At 37.8% G+C, this 23,851-nt stretch overlaps 1 protein-coding gene across 4 annotated transcripts in view; it reads right to left on the bottom strand.

Annotated features, from left to right (window-relative positions):
- Positions 1-23,851, bottom strand: part of DTNB (dystrobrevin beta) — a 245,529-nt gene that overhangs the window by 98,454 nt on the left and 123,224 nt on the right. For all 4 annotated transcript variants that reach the window (XM_047853827.1, XM_047853828.1, XM_047853825.1 and 1 more), the window contains exon 9: positions 20,448-20,572. In XM_047853827.1, the coding sequence (XP_047709783.1) occupies positions 20,448-20,572 (125 nt within the window). The remainder of the gene's footprint in view (positions 1-20,447; positions 20,573-23,851) is intronic.

Here is a 23,851-nt window from a genome sequence, read left to right as displayed (position 1 = left end):
ACCCATTATTCTCTAGTTACAGAAAAATCCCTAATATATGACATTATTTGGCTTTGAAAAAGTTTCTAAACCTAAACACTGCAAGGACGGAGCAACAGATCGTGAAGGCCTTTTAATTATTACCTAAGTGATAGCTCTCACTGCTATGGGCTCCACACCCCATGCCTCTGTTTTGTCTGTCAGTACAGCTGACAATGGCATTGGTACAGCTCCCTCGCCCAAGGTCTTCACTGTCACTATTTCTCCTCTGCCACCATAACAAAGGTTGGGGAAAATGACAGACGGATGCAATCATCAGAAGCTCAGCTCCCGTAGACAGGAGCACGTGTTAGTTGGAGTCTAGGGTGTTTTTCATTTTGAAGATGTTAAATTTTTAGATCCACCAGTACTTTCCCATTTGTAACTTACTCCCACTGTATCCACACCAGGAAGCCATTTGACTTGATTCATTTAAAGGTTTACATGTTCAAGTTAGTTTTTGGAGATCCTTTCTTGGGAAAGATTGCCTTCCCCTATTTTTAAAAGAGAAAAAATATATCAAAAGCTTATTGCTACTTGCACTTCTATTTATCCCATTTCTCTCCTTCCTTCTGCCACTACTTAACATTTAAGGACACAATAATTTAGAAACAGAATTTTGTTTCACTTTCATGACTCAATTTCATCCAAACTCTTTGAATGCATCTTTGATATCTGTGTCTTCGTCATCACTAAAGGTTCTCTGAGTCATCACACAGTTCTCCAGAGTACATCATGGTCATTTCTGTCCAAATTGCTAAGAAACAATTCCTCTGTATCTAATGCTTTTAATGGAAAATGTACCAAAAGGTTCTCCCATAATATTCAGCCAGCTGGCATTTCCATCTATAGACACTTAATGCATTTTTTATTTTTAAGATTAAATTTAATCTTTTTTACACACATAATTAATAAACTTGATCTAATGGGAATACCGGGAACACTGCACTCAATAATCTGAGAATCTATTAAAACAAACACAAGATGTTTAGAAAAAACTGTTCACATACTTAACCCTAAAAGAAATCTCAACTCTACCAAAGAATCTATATCACACAGAATACCACCTCTGACCAAAATTCAATCATATCAGAAAGCATCAAGGAATACCCCTAAAAGTCTCATGTGTTTGGAAATTTAAAAAATCCCCTTAGGGACACCAGGCTGGCTCAGTCAGAAGAGCATGTGACTCTTGATTTGGGGATCGTGAGTTCAAGCCCCACAATGGGTGTAGTTTATAAATAAATAAACTTCAAAACAATAAAAATAAAAAAATAAAAAATTGCCTTAACTCTGCATATTAGGAAAAAAGAATTTTAAAAAATAAATTAACTGAATGATCATCTAATAAAGAAACTAGTAACAGGATCTGATTCTTACATGCTTTCTCTTCTCTTTTTTTTTAAGGTTATTTACTTATTTTGAGAGACAGGGAGCACGCATGAGCAGGGGAGGGACAGAGAAAGACAAGGAGAGAGAGAATCCCAAGCAGGCTCCGCACTGTCAGCACAGAGTCCAATGCGGGGATCGAACCCATGAACTGCAAGATCACGACCTGAGCTGAAGTTGACCCGAGCTTAACCGATTCAGCTACCCAGGCGCCGCTTCTCCTCTCTATCTAAACATTACCTCCAAATTGTCAATTTCCAAATTTATACTTCCAAACTTTATACACATGAACACCCTCCAGACATATATAAACTGCCTACATCTCTATTTGGGTATCAAAAAAACCCAAATGGAGCTCCCATTCTACCCAAACTTGTTTCACCTCTAGGTGTCCCGATCTCTATTTTTCCAGTTGTTCAGGCCAAATTGACTTCTCTCTTTCTCTCATACTCAGTGTCAATCTGTCAGCAACATTTTTACCCCTCCATGTTACACCACTTCTAGACTTTTAGGCTCTCAAAAGGTCTGAGGTTCACAGAGATGATATCAATGGCAAATTGATCAATTTCTTAAAATGAAGATGTTAAATATTCATCTCAAGAAACTCTATGGAGAAGCTGTTAACAAGAATGTTTTTCTGGTGATAAACTGGACACAGGACATGAGTGAAAAATAACAGCTGGACTTACAGAGAATTAAACATGAGGTGGTGACAGCTGGGAAGAAATGACTAAAGAGAAAGAAGAAGTCACTTAAATTCCAAAATGAATTCCATTAAAAAAGTGAAAAACCAAGGAGGAAGACCATTCAATACTATTCAACAGAATCGTTCCTGAAATTCATGCTTGAAGATAAGATACCCAGTTTTACCCTGAAGATGATCCATTAGCATTATCCAGAAGGGAAAAAATAAGTAAGACAAAAGAGAAAGGTTACTTTACCAAAGGAGAAGATGCCTTATTTTGACCTTATCTTGACCTCTAGGATTATTCTGAATAGTAAAATAAAACCTCTCCAAAAGCTCATAAAAAATACAGAGTTTTACAATCTAAGCAGCCTTTCCTTGATTGCTTTCCAAAGCTTCAGTAAGGTCTGCAAAGTCATAACCAATAAACAAGCCAGGTCCCAAAATGTGACCCTGAAGAGAATGACTACAAGTAACTTGCCAAACTTAACCTAATTCAATGAGAATTTACAATTGTGCTTCATGCTCAAGAAGCATACAAGTCAGTACAGTTTAGTCCCACAAACACCTGGAACATAGCAGACACAAAGGACATTCGATCAGAGCCCTTAAGAAAATGAAGATGCAAAGCACGTGCTTACAACTTTAAGGAATCCAGGCCTGATACAGAATCAAAAAGTCCTTAGAGAAAAGAACAGCACTTTGGGTGTTCAAATGACTGATAAACCAACAAAAGCTAAAGGAATTTAGGGAAGGAAAGAAGAGATCCATACGAGTTAGCTGTTTCTAGGATTCAAAGGTTTCATGGATAGAGCAGAATTTAAGCTTGGCTCATGGATATACAAAAGTGGAAAAGTCTGAAAGAGGCAAAGAAGGGCATTGAGGAAAGGGGGCAGTTGGCCTGGAAAGTTCATGAGCCTGCTCAGAGAGGCAGGAAGAGATACAAAGTTTTAAAGGGTAAGAAGGAGGCAAGTTTGGCTGAAGCACAGGCTTCATATTGCATAAATTTAGCAGAAGATAAGATTCAAAGAGTAAGGTGGGTCCTGATTACACAGGGCCTTGAATTCCAACATGAGGAGTGCCCCTTAATTCCACAGGCAGTGGAGTTTTGCAGACTTTTAAATAGGGAAGTAATATGATAAAGGCAGTAACTCAAGAAGATTAATTTGTTAGAAACATGTAGATAGATTTGAGGTTTAAGAAAAATGAAAAGGGCTAATTTAGTAGGTGCTAAACTCAGGTACTTACTAATCAAAAGTGGGCAATATAAAGACCTATAAAGGTGTCAAGAAATATTCAGATTATTCTAAATTGCAACCAGATCACAGTATACACATTCTATTGAGAAATTCCACTTGAGGGGTGCCTGGCTGACTCAGTCAAAAGAGCATATGACTCTTGATCTTGGGGTTGTGAGTTTGAGCCCCACGCTGGATATAGAGATTACTAAATAAATAAATAAATAAATAAACTTAAAAAAAGAAATTCCATTCGATGAAATATATAATTTTGAGGCTCAATGTCTACATGAAATTACCTTATAGTTATACTCTAGGTTTGGCTTGGGAAGCAATAAAGCTCAAATAAAAGCAGATTTCTCCAACATTAAGAATGATTACTTTTCAAGGATTTTTTTTTAGCAATCATAATTAGTTCGAAAGTAACACAAAAATGGATTATAGACAGACTAAAATGTAAGGGTTAAAAATATAAAACTTTTAAGTGAACACATAGGAGAAAACTTATGTGACCTTGGGTCAGGCAAAGATTTCTTAGATGTAACATCAAAAGCATAATCCTTAAAACAAAAAAAGAGAAACAAATTGGGCTTCCTCAAAATTAAAATTTTGCTTCAAAAGATCATTAAGGAAATATAAAGATAAGACACAGATTGGAAAAAATTATTTTCAAATCATATATTTGATAAAGAACTTACGACAAGAATATATGAAGAACTCTTAAAAACTCAGTAAGATAAACAACCCAGTTATAGAGTGGGTGAAAGAAAGTGTCCCGGCTCAGAGGACCCAAAGGATACATGATGAATAAATGGAATGGGACATCCTGGATGGGAACTGCAACTGAAAACAGACATTGGGAGCAAAATGAATGAAGTTTTAATAAAGAATAGAGTTCAGGTAATACTGATACCAATATTGGTTCACCTGTAAAATGTTAACAACGGGGGAAACCGAGTGCAGGGTAAACGGGAACTCCCTGCTCTATCTTTACATTTCTGTAAATCTAAAACTACTCAAAAACAAGACTATTTAAATGGGCAAAAGATCTTAAATAGACCATCATATCAAAGAAGACACATGAGTAGCTTGTAAGTACACGAAAAGGTACTCAACATCATTAGTCACTGGAGAAATGCAAATGAAAACCACAATTAGATACCACTACTCACTAAGTAGGATGGCTACAATCCAAATCGTGACAGCGTACGAAGCGCTGGTGAGAATGTGAGGAACCTGGGACTCTCATGTATTGCCGGCAGGCATGCAACACGGTACAGTCACTTTCAAAAACAGTTTGGCAGTTTTTTAAAAAATGAAATATACACTTACTCTGCATGACCCAGAAATTCTACTCCTAGGTATCCACCCAAGAGAAATGAAAACATTATGTCCGCACAAAGATGCAAATGTTCATAGCAGCATTATTCATAGACAAGCAACACCTGGAAATGAGCCAAATGTCCATCAAATGCTGAGGAATAAATAAAATGTGGTATGTTCATACAATGGCATATTTTCAGCATTGAAAAGGAATGAACAATTGATATTGGATGCAACATGGATAAGCCTCAAAAATATTATGCTAAATGAAAGAGCCAGAAACAAAAGACCACACATTATTCTATTTATATGAAATTGCTAGAAAAGACAAAGCTATAGAAATAAGAAGTATATCAGCGGTTGTGTTGGGGCTACTGGTAGGAGCTGGGATTAACCAAAAAATCGGTACCAGGAAACTTTTTTGGATGGCAGAAGTGCTCTAAAGCTGAATGATGGTGACAGTTGCAAAATTATATAAATTTACTAGGAGTTATTTAATTGTCACAGTGGGTGAATTTTATGGTACGTAAATTGCACCTCAGTAAAACTGTTACAAAAATAAAAGACAAATCAAAATGACAATGAGATATTACCTCACACCCATTAGGGTGACTAATTCAATAAAATGAAAACAATAAAAAACAGAAAACAAGCATTGGTGAGTTTGTAGAGAAACTGGAACCCTTGCACATTGTTGGTAGGAATGTAAAATGGTACAACGGCAATGGAAAACACTCTGGAGGTTCCTCAAAAACTAAACATAGAACTACTGTAACGTCCAGCAGTCCCATCTCCAGGTATATGTCTCAAGGAATTGAAAGCAGAGTCTCACAGAGTTCTGTGGACACCCATCTTCAGAGGAGCATCATTCAGAACAGTCAAAAGGTGGGAGCGAACCAAACGTCCGCCGGGGAATGAACAAACAAAATGTGGCGTATACACATACAACAGAATATTATTCGGCCTTAAAAAAAAACAACAACAGGAAATTCTGAAACATGTTACAACATGGATGAACCCTGAGGACATTATGCTAAGTGAAATAAGAAAGTCACAAAAAGAAAAAGAAAATACATGCTTCTACTTAGATGAGGTATCTAAAGTGCTCAAATTCATAGAAACAGAAAGTAGAATGGGGGTTACCACAGGCTTGTAGTTTTTTTACTACAAAAAGTTGATGTTTAATAGATGTGTCGTTTCAGATTTGCAAGTTGTAAAAGTTCGAGAGATCTGTTTCACAACAATATAAATATACTTAACACTACTGCACGCTTAATGGTTAAGATGGTAAATTTTACGTTATGTGTATTTACCACAATGAAGAGAGAAAAAAAAACAACAAGGGATGATGTTTCGACCATGTTAAATTTAGAGTTTAGAAGCACAGCTTGTGTTAAGCACACGTAGTGGTAAACAGAGTGAGGAAAATCCCAAGGCGGGGAGGTGAAACTCAGCAGACCAAAGTCACGGCCACTTGTAAATAGTTACCCTCCTAGGATTAAACCCTGAGGTTTGTTACATTAAATAATTATTTCTCCTTACCGCATCATAATCAGTTATCACATTTGCTGTTCACCTGCCCATCATGCTCACACACACACAGATAGGTACACATATACTCACATGTGTGGCTTCGTGTTTACAGCTCCACACTAAAGTTCAGGCAAAAATCTTATCCTATTTCTAGGACTACCTAACATGACACATGACCCTTGGTATCAGTGCTCTCTATGCTCCATCTTTCTTTTTGGAAGGATATACTTCCAGGGCTAGCAAGTAGCCCCAACCCCAGAAGCGAATAATCCCCTGGACCATCCTCCTGAAATGGAGCCAAGCAAAGAACACCCAAACCAGGGTGAAGAGAGGCTCAAAGCTCTGAGAGAATCTTGTATTCCTCAGGTGCTAGGTTTTCAAAATCATCCCAGCAAACGTTAAGACAGAATTAGTGTCAGATGATGCTAAGAGCTTACCTTAAGAACTGTAAGAGCTTTCACATTCCGGGCTACATGAAGAGGAGAATGAAAAGCAGCTTTTCTTTTCTCCAAAGATTAAATTAGATAGACCTGAAATATAAGGTGTCTGATGGCCCACTGGTGAGCAGATTATGTCACCATTGCCTAGGTTTTTCAAAATCACTACAGCAAAATGCAAGACAGAATTAGTATCGGATGAGCTATGATCTAAGAGTCAAATTATAATACTTAACCTGCTGGAAACAGCTCAAAATTATAACCTTCCCAATAGGTTCAATCTCAAAAGACCAAGACACCCAGAATGAATGTGATACTCCCTTCAAGTGACTAGAACATCAGACTCATCCAATGATCTAAGAGAAAAGTATCATCTTGTCAGTTTTCTCAAATAAGACTACCCTCAGCACCACGCACAGAGCCCCAGTCACAGTACACATTCAGTAAATAGTTGTGGAAGCCAGTGATTTCAATCCAGACCAACAAATCAGTACTATAAAGTCTACTGCACCCCACACTTTGTTTGGGAATACAGTTAAAGCCAGTTAATAACTCTCTTTGAAAACACCCAAATTTAGTGTATAAAAAAAGTTGCAAACAATGAGGCACTGAGTTTGGCACAGGACAATTACCCAGAAGCATCCTTGTCACAAAAGCCATCTCCAAATCCAGATTTATCCATCATTTTAAAAGAAGCATCATGGGACATTTGGGTGGCTCAGTCAGTTAAGCGTCTGACTTCAGCTCAGGTCATGATCTCATGGTTTGTGAGTTGGAGCCCCGCGTTGGGCTCTGTGCTGACAGCTTGGAGCGTGGAGCCTGCTTTGGATTCTGTCTCTGTCTCTCTCTGCCCCTCCCCTCCTCGCGTTCTGTCTCTCTGTCTCTCTCTCAAAAATAAATAATTTAAAAATAAAAAAATAAAAGCATCACAAAAATGTGCCTTAATATCTAAATAACATAAACAAGTAGTTAGACTTGTTTTTTCAGAGTCTTACAAATTTCATAGGGTTTTAATAAATGGTCTTACATTATTCCTGGTCTCACAAATTTCTACTGATTTACTTAAAGTCATGAATAAGAACAAAGCAGGCAGAATTATCATATTATGCTAATAAGTTCACAAATACTGTAAGGATGAGATGTTTCAAGCGTAATTGTCTAAAGTTATAAAAAATCTATGAAGTCGAAATAAAAGAGGATATGTTTTGATCAAATCAAAATAATGCGTAGACAGTCTAAGTATTAAATAGAAGGGCAGTTAAAATTGAACAAAATAGAACCATATTAAAGTTTTTAATTACAATTTAAATAACTTTTTTTATTATCTAGGTTAATTCTCTTTTGATGCTAAGTGTAGAGAAAACTAGTTGGCTCAGTTCAAATAGGCTAATATTTATATTTGCATAAGCAGCAAGAAACAATAAGGCAGTCTGGTTTCTAGGTAACAAACATTATCCAAGAGCTTTAACAGAAGAAGTTATCAATTAACCTTAATCCTTGGGCTGAAAAAACAACCTGGACCATCAAAGATGATGATGAGCATTCAGAAAAACAAAATACCAATAAGCAAAAAGTACTCTAAATTTGCAGTTTTTACCAACCCTTCCTTCAGAGTAGGGGCTGGCAAACTTTTTTTATGAGGAGCCAGATAATAAATATTCTCATTTTTTATTTTTAAGTTTATTTATTTTTATTTTGAGAGGGAGAGAATGTGTGCATGCACATGTGAGCAGGAGAGGAGCAGAGAGAGGGAGAGAGAGAATCTCAAGCAGGCTCCACACTGGTGGCGCAGAGCCCAACACGAGGCTCGATCCCACAAACCACGAGATCAAGGTCTGAGCCAAAATCAAGAGGTGGACGCTCAAGTGATTGAGCCACCCTGGTGCCTCATTTTTTTTTAATTGAAAAAGACTGCGGGGTGCCTGGGTGGCTCAGTCGGTCAGTTTCAGGTATATGGCATAGTGACTGGACAGGTCTGTATGTTATGCTATGCCCATCACTATGTAGCTACCATCTGTCACCACACATTGCTATTACAGGTACCACCGACTATATTTCCTAGGCTGTACAATATTTTAGGTTTTGAGGGTCATTCAACCTTAGTTACAAAGATTCAATTTTGCCACTGCAGCCCAAAAGCAGACAAAGACTATGTGTAAAGGAGTAAGTGTGGACTGTCCCAAAAAACTTATTTATGGACAATGTAATTTGAATTTCATATAATTTCCACATGATGTTACTCTTCTATTTATTTCACAAAATATTATTTTTTCTCTCTCCAGTTATTTAAAAATATAAAAACCACTGTTAGATCATGGGCCACACAAAGACAGCCAATAGGTTAAGTCTAACCTATTAAGATTAAGTCTAATCTGCAGGCTGTAGCTTGCCAATCCCTGTTTAAGAGAACACATCAGTCACAGGTGTGTCCAGTGGGACACTGGTCATGCTCTTCCCTGACGAAATTCAGAGGAATACATACACTAAGACAACACCAGGAAGTTTTGCTTTCTCTCAGAAATAAATAACCATAAACTGCAATGTAATAGTGATTAACCGCTAATTAAAGAAATTAGGTATAAGGACTGTGTGTTTAGATAATTAGATCTTAAGCAACAGCAAATTGCTTGAATTAGGCTAGCAGAAAGTCTATCAGACATCAAGAATCAGAAGTTTTATAAAGATGTTTTGGCCAAAGGAAATACCTAATTTCTCTGAGAGACTTACAAGTAAGAAAAGTTGCTAGAGTACGGATGATAAGTGAACTGGTTTTGTTTGAGGTTTATTTGAAAAACCTTGTTTACTTAATATTTTCAACTCCAGGAAAAAAAAAAAAAAACAAACCCACAATAAGCCAATCAAGGAAATATGCCTGACATCTAGTGGAGACTTACTGTAGGTACGTGACCTGTACTATTTTCTGAAGAAACAAACATAAAGAGGGGAGGGGATGAGGGAGGTATCTGTTTAGATAAATCATTTTAGTGTCATTCATTCATTCAATGCATTTGAAGTGCTGACTACGCACCAGGCACTATTCTAGGCACTGGGAACTCAGCGAAGCATCAAAGTCCCAGCTTTTCTGGAGTTTACATTTTTGTAATATGATTTATTTAATTCTGAGGAAAAGACTTTAAAAGTTTAGAATACAGTATTACAGCATCCTAACCTCTTAGAAGTACTTTCAAATACATTAACCTTAAACAATATCCTGAGATCATTATTACTATTACCACTTTACAGTAAAGCAAACTGATATCTCTATTTTTTCTTTAATGTTTATTTTTGAAAGAGAGCGAAGGCAAGTGCACGAGTGAGTGGGGAGGGGCAGAGAGAGGGAGACACAGAATCTGAAGCAGGCTTTGCAGTGCCAGCACAAAGCTTGACATGGGGCTCGAAGCCACGAACCATGAGATCATGACCTGAGCCAAAGTCAGACACTCAACTGACTGAGCCACCCAGGTGCACCTGATGTCTCTATTTTTAATCTAGTTTTTCTTCTATCATACCACACTGCCTCCCTTCTATTTTTCAGTCAACCAACATACAACTATTCAATGTTCTCTCTTCACTCTAAAACTAACCGTAGGGCTCAAACAATGGTCTGATGACTGTATGTTTCCAGGGTAAAAATTTCTTACTGGGTCTGCCTGTTAGGAAAGTGAGGTGTGATGGAAAGAGGCTGAGTGTGGACTCCAGTCCCAACTCCATCATTTTGAGCTGTGTGATCTTAGACAGGTCATTGAAACTCACCAATACCGTTTCCTGACCCATTAATGGTTAATGATACTTCTACTGCAAAGGTTGCTATAGGAGTTAAATGAAATGATGTATATAGGAGAGGTGAGCAAAGGGCTTGGAATACTATGTGTGCTCAACAAATATCAACAACACTTGAGTCCTGAATTTATGAGGATCTGGATAAATCTCTACATCTAACATGAAATGTAAGCAATTAACATTAAAATATACTTTATCTCATACTTAACTTCAATTCCTGTCCCACATTTCCATTGGGGTTTTAATTTTATTTCTAGGTGTCCAATAATGGTAAAACCTTAAATTCTTTATGTGTTCACAAACTTTTCTCACTATCACCATGAGAATCCAAACCACCATCATCTCTCATCTGGCCTATGAAAAAAACCTCCTAGCTGGCCTCTTCTTTTTCACTCTTGTCCTACTCTCCTATTTCCATGCAGGCAGTGACTTTTACAAATGCAAAATGCAAATATATCTCTGTCCTACCTAAAACTCTCCAATTTAGTATCATGTCCAAAATCTCAGCTGGATTCTGCCCACCTCTGCAGCCTTTCCCTCTCTTCTGTCCTACTGTTCCCCCTCTGCTGTGAATGTTCCTCCACTGACCTCCAACATGGCTAATCCCCATTCATCTTTTAGGCTTCACCAAAAATGTTATTCTTCACAAAAGCTTTTCTTAACGTGCCAGTAAGATAAAGACAAGCCATTAGGTAAAGGCATCTTGCTAGAGAATTATTTTACAAATATAGACACAGATGTGATTTATATTGTTTCTCAAGGTGTTAAGGTATCAGTTGCTAAAAGAAAAGCAAAATTAAAACTGCAACAAATCAGGAAAATAATGGAGTTGGGACTAATGGCTATCCATTTTGGGAAAGAAAAACCTTTAAATTATTTTTTTTGAAGTTTATTTATTTTAAGACACAGAGAGACAGAAAGAGAGAGAGGGACAGAGAGAGAGAGAGAGAGAGAGAGAAAGAATCTCAAGCAGGCTCCTTGTCATGAGCATGAAGCCTGATGTGGGGCTCAATCCCACCAATTGTGAGATCATGACCTGAGCTGAAATCAAGAGGCGTATGCTTAACCAACTGAGCCACTCAGGTGCCCTAGAAAACCCTTAAATTCTTGTCTTTTATCTGACAACAACAAAAAAGAAAAAAAAATCCAGAAATAAGAATTTTTTATAGACACAGATATTCTTTTAATTTTGAGAGGAGCACATTAATGTAAAATATGAAATGGAAGCCAAATTACAAACAAAAATAACAAATTTGATCTTTAAACTAAAAAGTTTAGTAAGAAACATTATTCTCTACACTAAGATCCATCTTGACAAGGTTAGACTTTCTAGCATGTCCCGTCTCTTTTATTTTTTATTTATTAAAAAAAAATTTTTTTAATGTTTTTTTTTGTTTTTTTGTTTTTTTTTTTTTAAATTTTTTTTTTCAACGTTTATTTATTTTTGGGACAGAGAGAGACAGAGCATGAATGGGGGAGGGGCAGAGAGAGAGGGAGACACAGAATCGGAAACAGGCTCCAGGCTCTGAGCTGTCAGCCCAGAGCCCGACGCGGGGCTCAAACTCCCGGACCGCGAGATCGTGACCTGGCTGAAGTCGGACGCTTAACCGACTGCGCCACCCAGGAGCCCCTTAATGTTTTTTTTTGAGAGAGAGAGAGAGAGAGACCGTGTGCACGTGCATGAGTGGGGGAGGGGCAGAGAGAGAGGGAGACACAGAATTCAAAGCAGGCTCCAGGCCCTGAGCTGACAGCACAGAGCCCCATGAGGGGCTTGAACTCACAGACTGTGAGATCATGACCTGGGCCGAAGCTAGACACTTAACCGACTGAGCCACCCAGGGGCACCCCTCCCCTTTTTTTTAATGTTTATTTATCTTTGAGACAGAGTGAGCATGTGAGGGGCAGAGAGAGGGGGAAAAAGGATCAGTAGTGGGCTCCGTGCTGACAGCACATAGCCTGATGTGGGGCTCAAACTCACGAACCGTGAGATCATGACCTGAGCTGAAGTCAGACACTTAACCAACTGAGTCACCTAGGCACCCCACGTGTCACTTCTGAACCAAAGCACAGGAAGATGGGTATGAGTTCCCGATAAGCTCCTTTCCCTGCTGCAGGGATCAATAAGGCCTCATGTTAAGATAGTGGAGCCAAAAATTGAAGCAGCCTAAACCATTAGCCAGTGTCCATAGTTCAGCTGCTCTAGAGTCCTTCCCATCCACATGGGACTTCGTGTGAGTGACAAATAAACACCCATGCATTAAACTATGAGATTTGAGGATTAATTTTCCACTGCATTATCACCTAATCTATCCTGATTATGTGATATTCGTATCTTAGGACCCTGTGGTTCCACTCATACCTTAGAGAAATTCTCTGTGTAAGAATGCTCACACCAGTACTGTAGATTGTGGTGAAAAACTAGGAACAACCTCAATGTCTGTCAACAGGAGAATGGATTATTTATTGTATAGTCATTCAGTGGAATGTCATTTGAGATTCTCAATAAATCTCAAAAACATACTATTTAATAAATAAACATACAAAAGGATATGTAGAACATAACCACTTATATAAAGTTTTATAATGCTATTTTATGGATGCATGAACATCTGGTAAAAGCGTAAGAATATGTATAGAGTGATAAATACCAAATAAATGTTAGGGGCTACTCTATGGGAGAGAGAAAGGGTAATGGGATTAGGAAAAACACAGGAAACCACAACTTTATCTATAAAGTCTTAATAACAACAACAACAAGAAAGATCTGGGGCGCCTGCGTGGCTCAGTGGGTTAAGTGTCCAATTTCCGGTCAGGTCATGATCTCATGCGTTGTGAGTTCTAGCCCTGCGTTGGGCTCTGTGCTGACAGCTCGAGCCTGGAGCCTGCTTCGGATTCTGTGTCTCCCTTTCTCTCTGCCCCTCTCCCACTCCCACTCTCTCTCTCTCTCTCTCTCCCTCAAAAATAAATAAACATTAAAAATTTTTAAAAAAAGGATCCGAGGTAAACATAATAAAATGATAAGAATCAATAAGAAATATTAAAGGTTCAGATTCTTAGCCCTCAGTCCTAAACTGAATTCATACTTAAGTTTCTAACAGAAACCAGAGATGAGGAGGGCTTTTTTAAAAAAATTTTTTTTTAACGTTTGTTTATTTTTGAGACAGAGAGAGACAGAGCATGAACGGGGGAGGGTCAGAGAGAGGGAGACACAGAATCTGAAACAGGCTCCAGGCTCTGAGCTGTCAGCACAGAGCCCGACGCGGGGCTCGAACTCACAGACTGCGAGATCATGGCCTGAGCCGAAGTCGGACGCTTAACCGAATGAGCCACCCAGGCGCCCCGAGGAGGGCTTTTTTAATAGAGAGAAGAAACCTGAGGTGAACGTTCTCCTGAGCCACAGAAGACCAGGAACGTTCAATAATTAGAGATGCCAGGTGCCTCTGAAAGAAGGGAGAGTGGCTGCATTAAAAATTAGAGGTTTGGTTTAAAGTCCACCTACAAAGCAGAGCACCCCAGTCCCCAATACCACACAACCAAATGACTACTTTTTTCTAGGCCTGGTAAAACAGCTAGAGGTTATTCTCTAGTGAAACTTACCAGAAAGTCTCTGAACCCAGGCACACCAGGTAGAGATGGCCATGTGGGGCCTGAATTCAGATGCGAGAGATTAATTGAAAGAATACACTAAACTACTGGATTCCCCAACACACTTCCTCTGGTCAGGATACACACAACCTTTGACCCAATAACTGTACCCTAGGTTTAAAGAAAGTCTTACCCTGTTCCACTGGGAAAAAACATCTGAGGTCTTTACCGCAGCATTTTACATGGAGGCAACTGGATGTCCATCACAGGGAGAACGAATAGGTATAATCTGCATAGGGCCACTTTACATAAATTTTTTAAAAGGACGTACAAAACACTACGTAGTTTTCAAGAACATGTACTGGGAAAAAGATATACAATGAGCATTCTAATTAGAATGATTACTCCTGGGGAAAGGGTGACCAGAGTAAGATATGCAAATAAAGGGGAATTTTTTAAATATTATAAATAGCACAAAATAAGAGAGGAGAAAAAAATCCAATTACCATGGTGTAATACTTTTAACTGTAATAATGAAAGCCAATTTTACTTATAATGACTAACTATAATAATAATAATATTATAATAATAAATTTAAATGGAAAAAACTCGCCAGTTAAGACAGGTTGTCAGATGATCCAGCTCTTAATTTACAAGAAGCATGCTGAACACCTAAGGACACAGAAAGGTTGAATGTATAAGGGTGCGGAAAGTTATGCTATGCAAATATAGCAGAAGATATTAAAAGAGGTGTAGCGGATAAAATAGACTTGAGAACATACAGAATTATTAGGAATAAATAGTTACTAGGTAAGAACAACTTTTCAACTTCCTAGTGAAATATGTATAGTTTTGAAGATATGAGCAACATGATTAACAAACCTGACCTGACGTACATTCATTCACTATGAGCTCTAAACCCAAACAAGCATAGAATAAATGTTTTCATGCTTACTAAGAGTATAATAAAAACTGGATCATATACTACATATAAGCCTGTCTCAACAAATTTGAAAGAACTGAACAGTGCAGACCACTTTTTAGACCAAAATTAAATTAAACTAAAAATTAATAACAAAAAGGAAACTAGACAATCCTCACATGTTTGGAAATTAGGAAAGTATACTTTTCAAAGAACAATTAAAAAAAAATTACATAAGAAAACTTGGACACTACTCAGGGACTACTCAGAGAAATTCACAGCCTTAAATGCTTATATAAGGAGGGGGAAAACCTGAAATGAATACGCTAACCGTATCTTTAAAGAAGTTAAAAAAAAGAGTAGCAAGATAAACCCGAAGAAATTGTAACAAAGGAGATAATAAAGAGTAGAAACAAATAATATTCAAAAATACAATGCATACAATAAGAGAATCGTCAACACCAAAAGTTGGTCCTCTTAAAGTCCACTAGATGGGACAAACCTATGGCAAGATTTGTTCAAGAGGGAAAAAAAAAGAGAGAAAAACTATAATTATGTGAGAGTAGGAATGAAAAAGGGACATTAGCGCACATACTGTAGATAAAACGTCATGAATTTTGTCCCAATAACTTTGAAAATACAAATGAAATTGACAAATTCCTACAAATATAAAATGTTCTAGAGTGACTCAAAAAGAAATAAAAAATGAAGTCTTATAATTGCTTTTAAAAATGGAAATCACAGTTAAAAATTTTCCCACTAGGGCTTTTGGCAGAGATAGCATCACTGGTGAGTTGTACCAAATATTGAAGGAGCAAGTACATAATTTCAATTTTAGAAAAGCTCTTCCAAAAAATATAAAAAGAGAGAATGCTCTTCAGCTTTTTGAAGATAGCGCACTGGGAAAACTTTGTCCTAAAAATAAAACAAAACAACAATAAACAAACAAAAAAACCCCGGGAAATTACAGGACAATTGGAACTCCTAAACATAGGCAAAGTCTAGATAAAATATTAGCAAATGAAATCTAGCAATGTATTAAAAGAAGAGTCAACTTTTATTTATTTCAGGAATATATGGTTGTTTAAAAAACAATGTAATTCACTACATTAATAAAGAAACTCATATGATCATGTCAATGCAGAAAAACCTTTGATAACATTCATTCATGACCCCCCCCCCTGCAAAAAAAAGCACTCTTAGCAAATTAGGCATACAAGGGAATCTCTTTTACCTGATAAACAATTTCTTCTATAAAACCTACATCAAATAACATACGAATAAATGCTGAAAGCCATCTCTTTGGGATCAGCAACGATACAAGAATGCCTACTAAACCACTTTTATTTAATATTGCACTGGAGGGGTGCCTGGGTGGCTCAGTCGGTTAAGCGTCTGACTTTGGCTCAGGTCATGATCTCACGGTTTGTGAGTTGGAGCCCCGCGTCAGGCTCTGTGCTGACAACTCAGAGCCAGGAGCCTGCTTCGGATTCTGTGTCTCCCTTCCTCTCTGCCCCTCCTACGCTCTGTCTCTCTATAATAAATAAATGTTTAAAAAAAAAAACTGCTTTAATATTGCACTGGAGGCTCTAGCAAACTTAAGAAGACCAAAAGAAAAAAACCAGATGATTAATATTTAAAAGCACAAGGAGTGAGGGGCGCCTGGGTGGCTCAGTCGGTTAAGTGTCCGACTTCGGCTCAGGTCATGAACTTATGGTTCATGAGTTCAAGCTCTGTGTTGGGCTCTGTGCTGACGGCTCGGAGCCTGGAGCCTGCTTCAGATTCTGTGTCTCCCTCTCTCCCTCTGTTTTTCCCCCGCTCCCGCTGCCTCTCTCTCTTTCTCTCAAAAATAAATAAAGATTTAAAAAATAAAAATAAAAGTACAAGGAGTGGGAGGGAAGAAATAAAACTATCATTATTTGCAGGTGATATAATTATTTTAGAAAATCCAAAAAAATCTGAGTGCAAATTACTAAAATTAATAAGCAAATGAGGCAAGATGACTAGATAGTGGATTAAAATACAGAAACAATTTGCATTTCCACATACCAGTAACACACTGTTAAGAAACATAATTCAATAAAGATACCATTTGCATGACTGTGTATACATTTGACAAAACTCATTCAATTGTACACTTGAAGTGGGTGCCTTTAGCATATGTAAATTATATCTCAAAAAAACCTGTAGAAAAAAGGACACCATTTGCAACAGCAACAAATATACAGAAGAATTTTTAAAAGTACCAAAGAATCAGGGTGCCTGTGTGGCTCAGTCGGTTAAGTGTCCGACTTTGGCTCAGGTCATGATCTCGCAGTTTGTGAGTTCGAGCCCTGCATCGGGCTTTGTGCTGACAGCTCTGAGCCTGGAGCCTGCTTCGGATTCTGTCTCCCTCTCTCTCTGCCCCTCCCCTGCTCGTACTCTGTCTCTCTCTCAAAAACAATAAACATAAAAAAATTTTTTTTAAGTACCTAAGAATTAATCTATCATATATAATAACTTTCTGGGGAAAACTATGAAGTTTTAATGAAAGACACAAACTAATATTTACTTTTTTAATATTTATTTTGAGAGAGAGAGAGAGAGAAAATGAGTGGGCAAGTGGGGAGGGGGCAGAGAGAGGGGGAGAAAGCCCGATGTGGTGCTTGATCTAACAACCATGAGACCATGACCTGAGCTGAAATCAGGAGTTGGATGCTTAACCCACTGAGCCACCCAGATACCTCAGCACAAAATGATATTTAAATAAATGCAAAGATATAACACATTCATGACATGGAAGACTTAATACTATAAAGATGTCAATTCTCCTCTATTTGATTTTTAGATTCCATGAATCTCAGGTCAAAATCCCAACAAAATTTTATGAGGGACTCAATAAACTGTCAATAAAATTTATATGAAAGAGCAAAGGGCAAAAAAATACACAAGACATTCTAAAAAAAAAAATTACTTAATCCCTTATAGTAATTAAGATAGCATGATGTTGGTATAAGGATAGACAATTTGACCAAAGGAACAGGAGAGTCCAAAACCAGACCATGCACATTTGGACACTTCATTTATGACAACCGTGGCAATGTAGGTCGGTGGAGAAATGACTGATCACCCAATAAATGGCCCTGACACAAGTTATTATTCAAATGCAAAGAGAGAGAGAGAAAGAGAACTGGATATTCTATACCACACCATACACAAAAGTCCATTCTCCATAAACTAAAAACATTAGTGAAAGGGACATCTTCAAAACTAAGAGAGAGAGAGAGAGAGAGAGAGAATGAGAAAACCACTACAATACTGGAGGAGCAAAAAAAATTTTTTTTAATCAAAAAATGTAACAAACACTAACCAAAAAGGGGAAAGGTTGAAAAGTTTAATCAAAAAGTGGATTACAAGCAATAGGTAAAATTCACTATGGAACACAGTGGGGAACAAAAGTATCTATTTTTTTCCCAGCAAGAAGAAGAAACCAAAAGACGAGCAAAACAACAGTACAAGAAAGTCAATCCAGTTATAAAGTCAACAGGCCTGATTTTGAGCAATCAGTGGTGTGTACGGGAGACGACCCCCCTGCACCCCGACGGGAGGTACCTGCACAGGGACGGGGGCGCCGGCACCACGAAGAAGAGTTCACAGAACCGAAGTGCACTGACTCTGCAATGAACATGAACTGTAAGTGCTGCTGTCGGTTTTCAACTTTTAGATTTGACCCTTAATGAATCTCAGAAGACTTAGTTATGGTCACTGAAGAGAACAGAAATATCAGCATTGACAATACAAAAGATAGATGACAGAAGTCAGGAGGCAAAAAGAGAAGGGAGAAGTAGAGAGAAGGTACTAATTTCCTCAGTTCACACAGTGCAAGTCAAAAGAAGTTACAAGATATAGAGGTTTAGGATTAGTATTTAAAATTACAAAGGTGAAAGTAAAATAAAATAACAGGTAATCAACTTTAAAAATGGTAATATAATCATGAAAAACTGGGATGGGTTGATACGTAGAGTTATAAGTGAGACTCGTTCCTTACACAACAGAAGGAATTCAACAGTGTCCAAAATTGGGAAGTCAAAAAATGGGGCTCTGAATACATCAGAGATATCGAGGTATCTGCCAGCAAATCTAAAAGCCAGACAACACACAACGAAGTGTGGGAGAATGTGCTGCATTTCATTTTATGCTCTTTTATTCTAAAATTTTTAATCTATAGGTATGTATCATTTTAAAAGAAGTTTTTCAGATTATTGAATGAGAAAGAAAATAAAAGATCAAGAACCCTAACTGCTTTTTTAAGGAGGTTAAAGAAAACAGATGTCTATTCCAACAGAAAAGCTTCTCGACGCCCGAGAAAGACTAATGATCAAAAGCCTACTGACTTTATCCAGGAGGACACATAACATCACCATTTAATTCAAAGTGAAGAAACCAGTTTAGAGGCTGAATCTTAAAGTTTCATTGTTTCTCCTCTTCCTTACTCTTCCTCTTTCTCTACTTCTCTTTTTTGATCCTGTCTGGCTTTCTTTCATTTAGCATGAATATTCAAAGAAAGTAAAAATAAAACACCAGTTTTATTTACAGAATACAATCTTGTGTTTCCTAATTTTCTCTCAATACAAAAAATAAAAATAAAAAAACCAACAAATTAAGTTGATTTTCATTTCCATGTTGTCTGAACCAGTTTTAAACACCTCTGTGGGCATTACAGCCATAGAGAAGAAATGATCACTACCGCTGATTTAAGGAAGAACACGCTAACAACAAAAGGTAACCTTGCTAAAACCAGTTCAATAATTACTCTTCAATATATTAATTAATGTTTCTGTTTGTGATCATTATCACTTAGACTTCAGGGCTCAGGAGCTATATGCTTCCATGTAAATATTTATGGTGATTTAAATAAATGAAACCTTGAAGTCTTTTTTTTTTTAATTTTTTTTTTATTTTAACGTTTATTTATTTATTTATTTATTTTTTTAAATTTTTTTTTTCAACGTTTATTTATTTTTGGGACAGAGAGAGACAGAGCATGAACGGGGGAGGGGCAGAGAGAGAGGGAGACACAGAATTGGAAACAGGCTCCAGGCTCCGAGCCATCAGCCCAGAGCCCGACGCGGGGTTCGAACTCAAGGACCGCGAGATCGTGACCTGGCTGAAGTCGGACGCTTAACCGACTGCACCACCCAGGCACCCCATGTTTATTTATTTTTGAGACAGAGAGAGACAGAGCATGAGCAGGGGAGGGGGAAAGAGAGAGGGAGATACAGAATCTGAAACAGGCTCCAGGCTCTGAGCTGCCAGCACAGAGCCCAACGCGGGGCTCAAACTCACGAGCTGTGAGATCATGACCTGAGCCGAAGTCGGACGCTCAACCGACTGAGCCACCCAGGTGCCCCAAAATCTTGAAGTCTTAAGCTCCCCAAAAGTAAAGTAAAAACCAGAAGGTTAAATGTTCATGTTAGGTAAGTTGGCTGTGATCCAAAAGAATTCAGCAAGGTCTCCATTTCAGTATAATCCATATCCATATCCAGGTGTATACTTACACTATATTTGCAAGGTCAAGTGGTTTCTCTGGTTGCTCAGGAAAAACAGGATGTGGGGGTTCTCTGGTGGGTACACACCCCAAAGATTTACTAATTGCATGGCTCAGCTTCTTTGCAGGGGATTTCTGTGTCAAAGTAGAAAATAAGGAAATAAGAAATTAAATCTTCAAAATAATGAAAAGGAATTTCCAAAGAACTTGGTGACAAGAACTAAAGAAAATATCTTTTAAATACAAGCTAAGTTGCATTATAATCAACCTTACCGGGCCTTACAGAATGGGACCTACAGTTGTCCCAAGGTCATTTGTGGTCCTTCATTTTTATACTTACTCCCTCATTTCTACCATGCAGTCAGACTATAAAGTTAACGTTAACTTTCCTTTTGAACATCTCTCTGTGCCCTTTGCATGAACTCTCTCTTCTGATGCTTCTGGATCATTTTTGGTAAGATGTTACAGTTAATTTCCCAATCAGAGTCAGAAATTTTTGGTGGACTAAAATACTAAAAGGCTAAGATAATGCTGAGAGCTCGTGGCTTTTGAATGTTAGCAAATTAGCTGACGAAGTCACATCCCAAAACATGCCTATTAAGAGAATATTCCCAAAATAAACGTGAGGCAGAACATTTGGTGCTAAGGGTCTGGCTATGTATACAGACACAGATGAGTGCCCTCACATAGACAGGCAGTCAGCATCAGACCCGTGACTGTAAATTCAGATATGCGGAAGGTACAAGAATAAGTTGGCATACTAATACATTTCTCTGTAAGGTAGAACCACACACGCCAAATCCAAAGACTATCAAGTCTAAGATGTATCAGTAAATATACACACTAGTAAACAATATGCCACAATTAAATTATTCAGAACATTCACATTGGAAACCCATATATAAAGGAAGCTCTTCATATATTGATTTTATTGCCCACCCAATTCCCTTTAAACAACACATTTGTCTGAAATTTTCTTGGCAGGATGTTAAATGCAAAAAGGTGTAAATATTTCATTCTACTCTCTCTGCAACATATTACCATATGTAGCACTCTAATTGAAAAACAGAACTTGTTTGCAGCCATGTGCCTTATCGATATCACATCTCCACTTAACTTTTTATATGCTACTTGCACGTATTTAACACAAAATAAGCAAAACTCTTTGCCTTTAAGACTATGAAGGGAAAGTTAATTAACACCTTGTTTATAACACGGACTACATAATACCAATTTCTTCAGAAACTTCATATATTGGCTCCAAATCACCTACCACTAACCCCTTCCACACATTAAATTCTGAGCAAAGCCTAAATGTAGTATTTCCTAAAAAGCGTATGAAGCTAAACAAAGCAAAAACCTGAAAATCCCCCCTAAGTGCTCTCCATTTCCCCTTTGCTCAACAGGCTGAAATGTGACTTGATCCTCCCCTCTGACTTCTACACTGTCCCCAGACCTCACATCACTTCTCTGTTTAACATCTTTCAAAGACTCCTAATCACTTATAGAATAAGATCTAAGTACCCACCATCACATTCCACATAAAAGCTTTCCTACCTGGCTCCCGCCTCTCCTCACACTAGCATAAATGACAAGCTGCTCAGTTAGCCCCAAATACCATGTTCTCTTAGGTCTCTGTACCTTGGCGTGTGCCTTTCTGAGATCACCTTTTGCCAGTCTATTTTTCTGTAAATTTTCTGCTCATCTCTCAAGACTGCTTGCAAGTCTTGCTCCGGGCAGACTTTTCTCACAGTTTCATAAGCCAGAGACCACCTTTCCAAGCTATCCACTTACTGTGCACAAATTTCCACTGTTATGCTAACGATGCTATCATGCACTTTTTAATTCATGTGCCTATTTCTGTGAAACTGGTGCTCCTGAAAGGTAGGATCTACATGTTAATCATGTGTATAGTTCCAGGATCTGTTCCATAATGGAATATGTTATTTGAACAACTGGCCTAGATGAATTTTCTAGACTGCTTTTTCCTGATCAAACCATATAAACTTATTTCTTGAGTTACAACACAAGTAGGAGAGAGAGGACATCAGAGAATACCTTAATTCACCTTTACAACTAAACACTACATCTGTGATCCATGTATTAATTTCATGATATTTTGCTGTCTGAGAACCCCCTGGGCCATTAATTCGTGTAGTCTATGAGACGGATTATCATATAGACTGCTTTAGATGCATCCTGAGCAAAAACAACCATGAAATCACAGGTTTCACATGTATATTTTATAATGAACATTAAAATAACTACATAACTATTAAAATAAAAAATGGCTCCCTCTGTACCACCTAATAATCTCTAGTAGTGTGCTTGTAATTCATTTGAAAATACTGCTTTAAAGTCAAGGCTTAAGATCAGATCCAACTTTGAGTCTCAAAAATATAGATAGGGAGGTAAAATTAATACATCAAAGTCAATTCTAAATGATTAGAACATATCATGAGTTTTGACATGTATGGAAAGGGAAAAAGACTGAGAATAAATATACATATTCAGGAATTACAATATTAACTAAGGGCTAGGACCGAACCAAAGAGGATATATTACTCTGAAAATGTTATTTGTTTATTATTTTAAGTAAGCTCCACACCCAACGTAGGGCTTGAACTCACGACCCTGAGATCAAGAGTTGCATGCTCTACTGACTGAGCCAGCCCGGCGCCCTTACTCCGAAAATTGTAAAGACATGCATTCAGTTAGGTTGTCTAAATATGTAAATAAATGACTTCCTTACAAAGATAAATTATGATATGGACCTGAAGTGAATTTTGCTATCTAGTTAGTTTAGGAGGCTAAGATTAATAAAGCCTGTAAGCATGAATCCAAAAACGGCTTTAAGCACCAAGATAGGGACATTACCTCTCAGGCTCCCGGACCTGTAGGACAATGGCCAGGACTTGGCAGTCAGTCACCAAATATTTACAGAGGTGAAGAAGGGAGTGAGGAAGGAAGAAAGGCAGGCGAGGCGCAGGGACTGGTGTCTTCCACACCTGGTGTAAAATACTCTGCAAGAGATGCCACTTTCTGTCTCTGTACCTTTCCCCTCACTTGGACTCTAAAACTGATAAATATATGGAGAAGCCTTAACCTAAAAAAGTAAATCTCTTCTAAACACTCTGAGGTGATGATTTTCAAACTTCGTCCGTTTTTGATACCTTAATCCACATTAGTCAATTTCAAAACATTTCCTACCATTTCTTCAAAATACTACAGGGTACGATTAAAGAAGTCTATATCAGAGTGTATAAAATGTGTATGTGCAGTTTAAAAAGTTATAAAATAAATACCCACCTACCCACTAGTGTGCCTGAGAAACCGAAATATGGTTGTCACTCTGAAGCCTTGCTGTGGGATCTTAGGCTAAGAGCCCCCTCCCACCTCACTTGCTCCTCTGCT

Source organism: Prionailurus viverrinus, chromosome A3, assembly GCF_022837055.1.
Source record: "Prionailurus viverrinus isolate Anna chromosome A3, UM_Priviv_1.0, whole genome shotgun sequence".
Classification (NCBI taxonomy): domain Eukaryota; kingdom Metazoa; phylum Chordata; class Mammalia; order Carnivora; family Felidae; genus Prionailurus; species Prionailurus viverrinus.
This window is presented reverse-complemented; position numbering and strand designations above follow the sequence as displayed.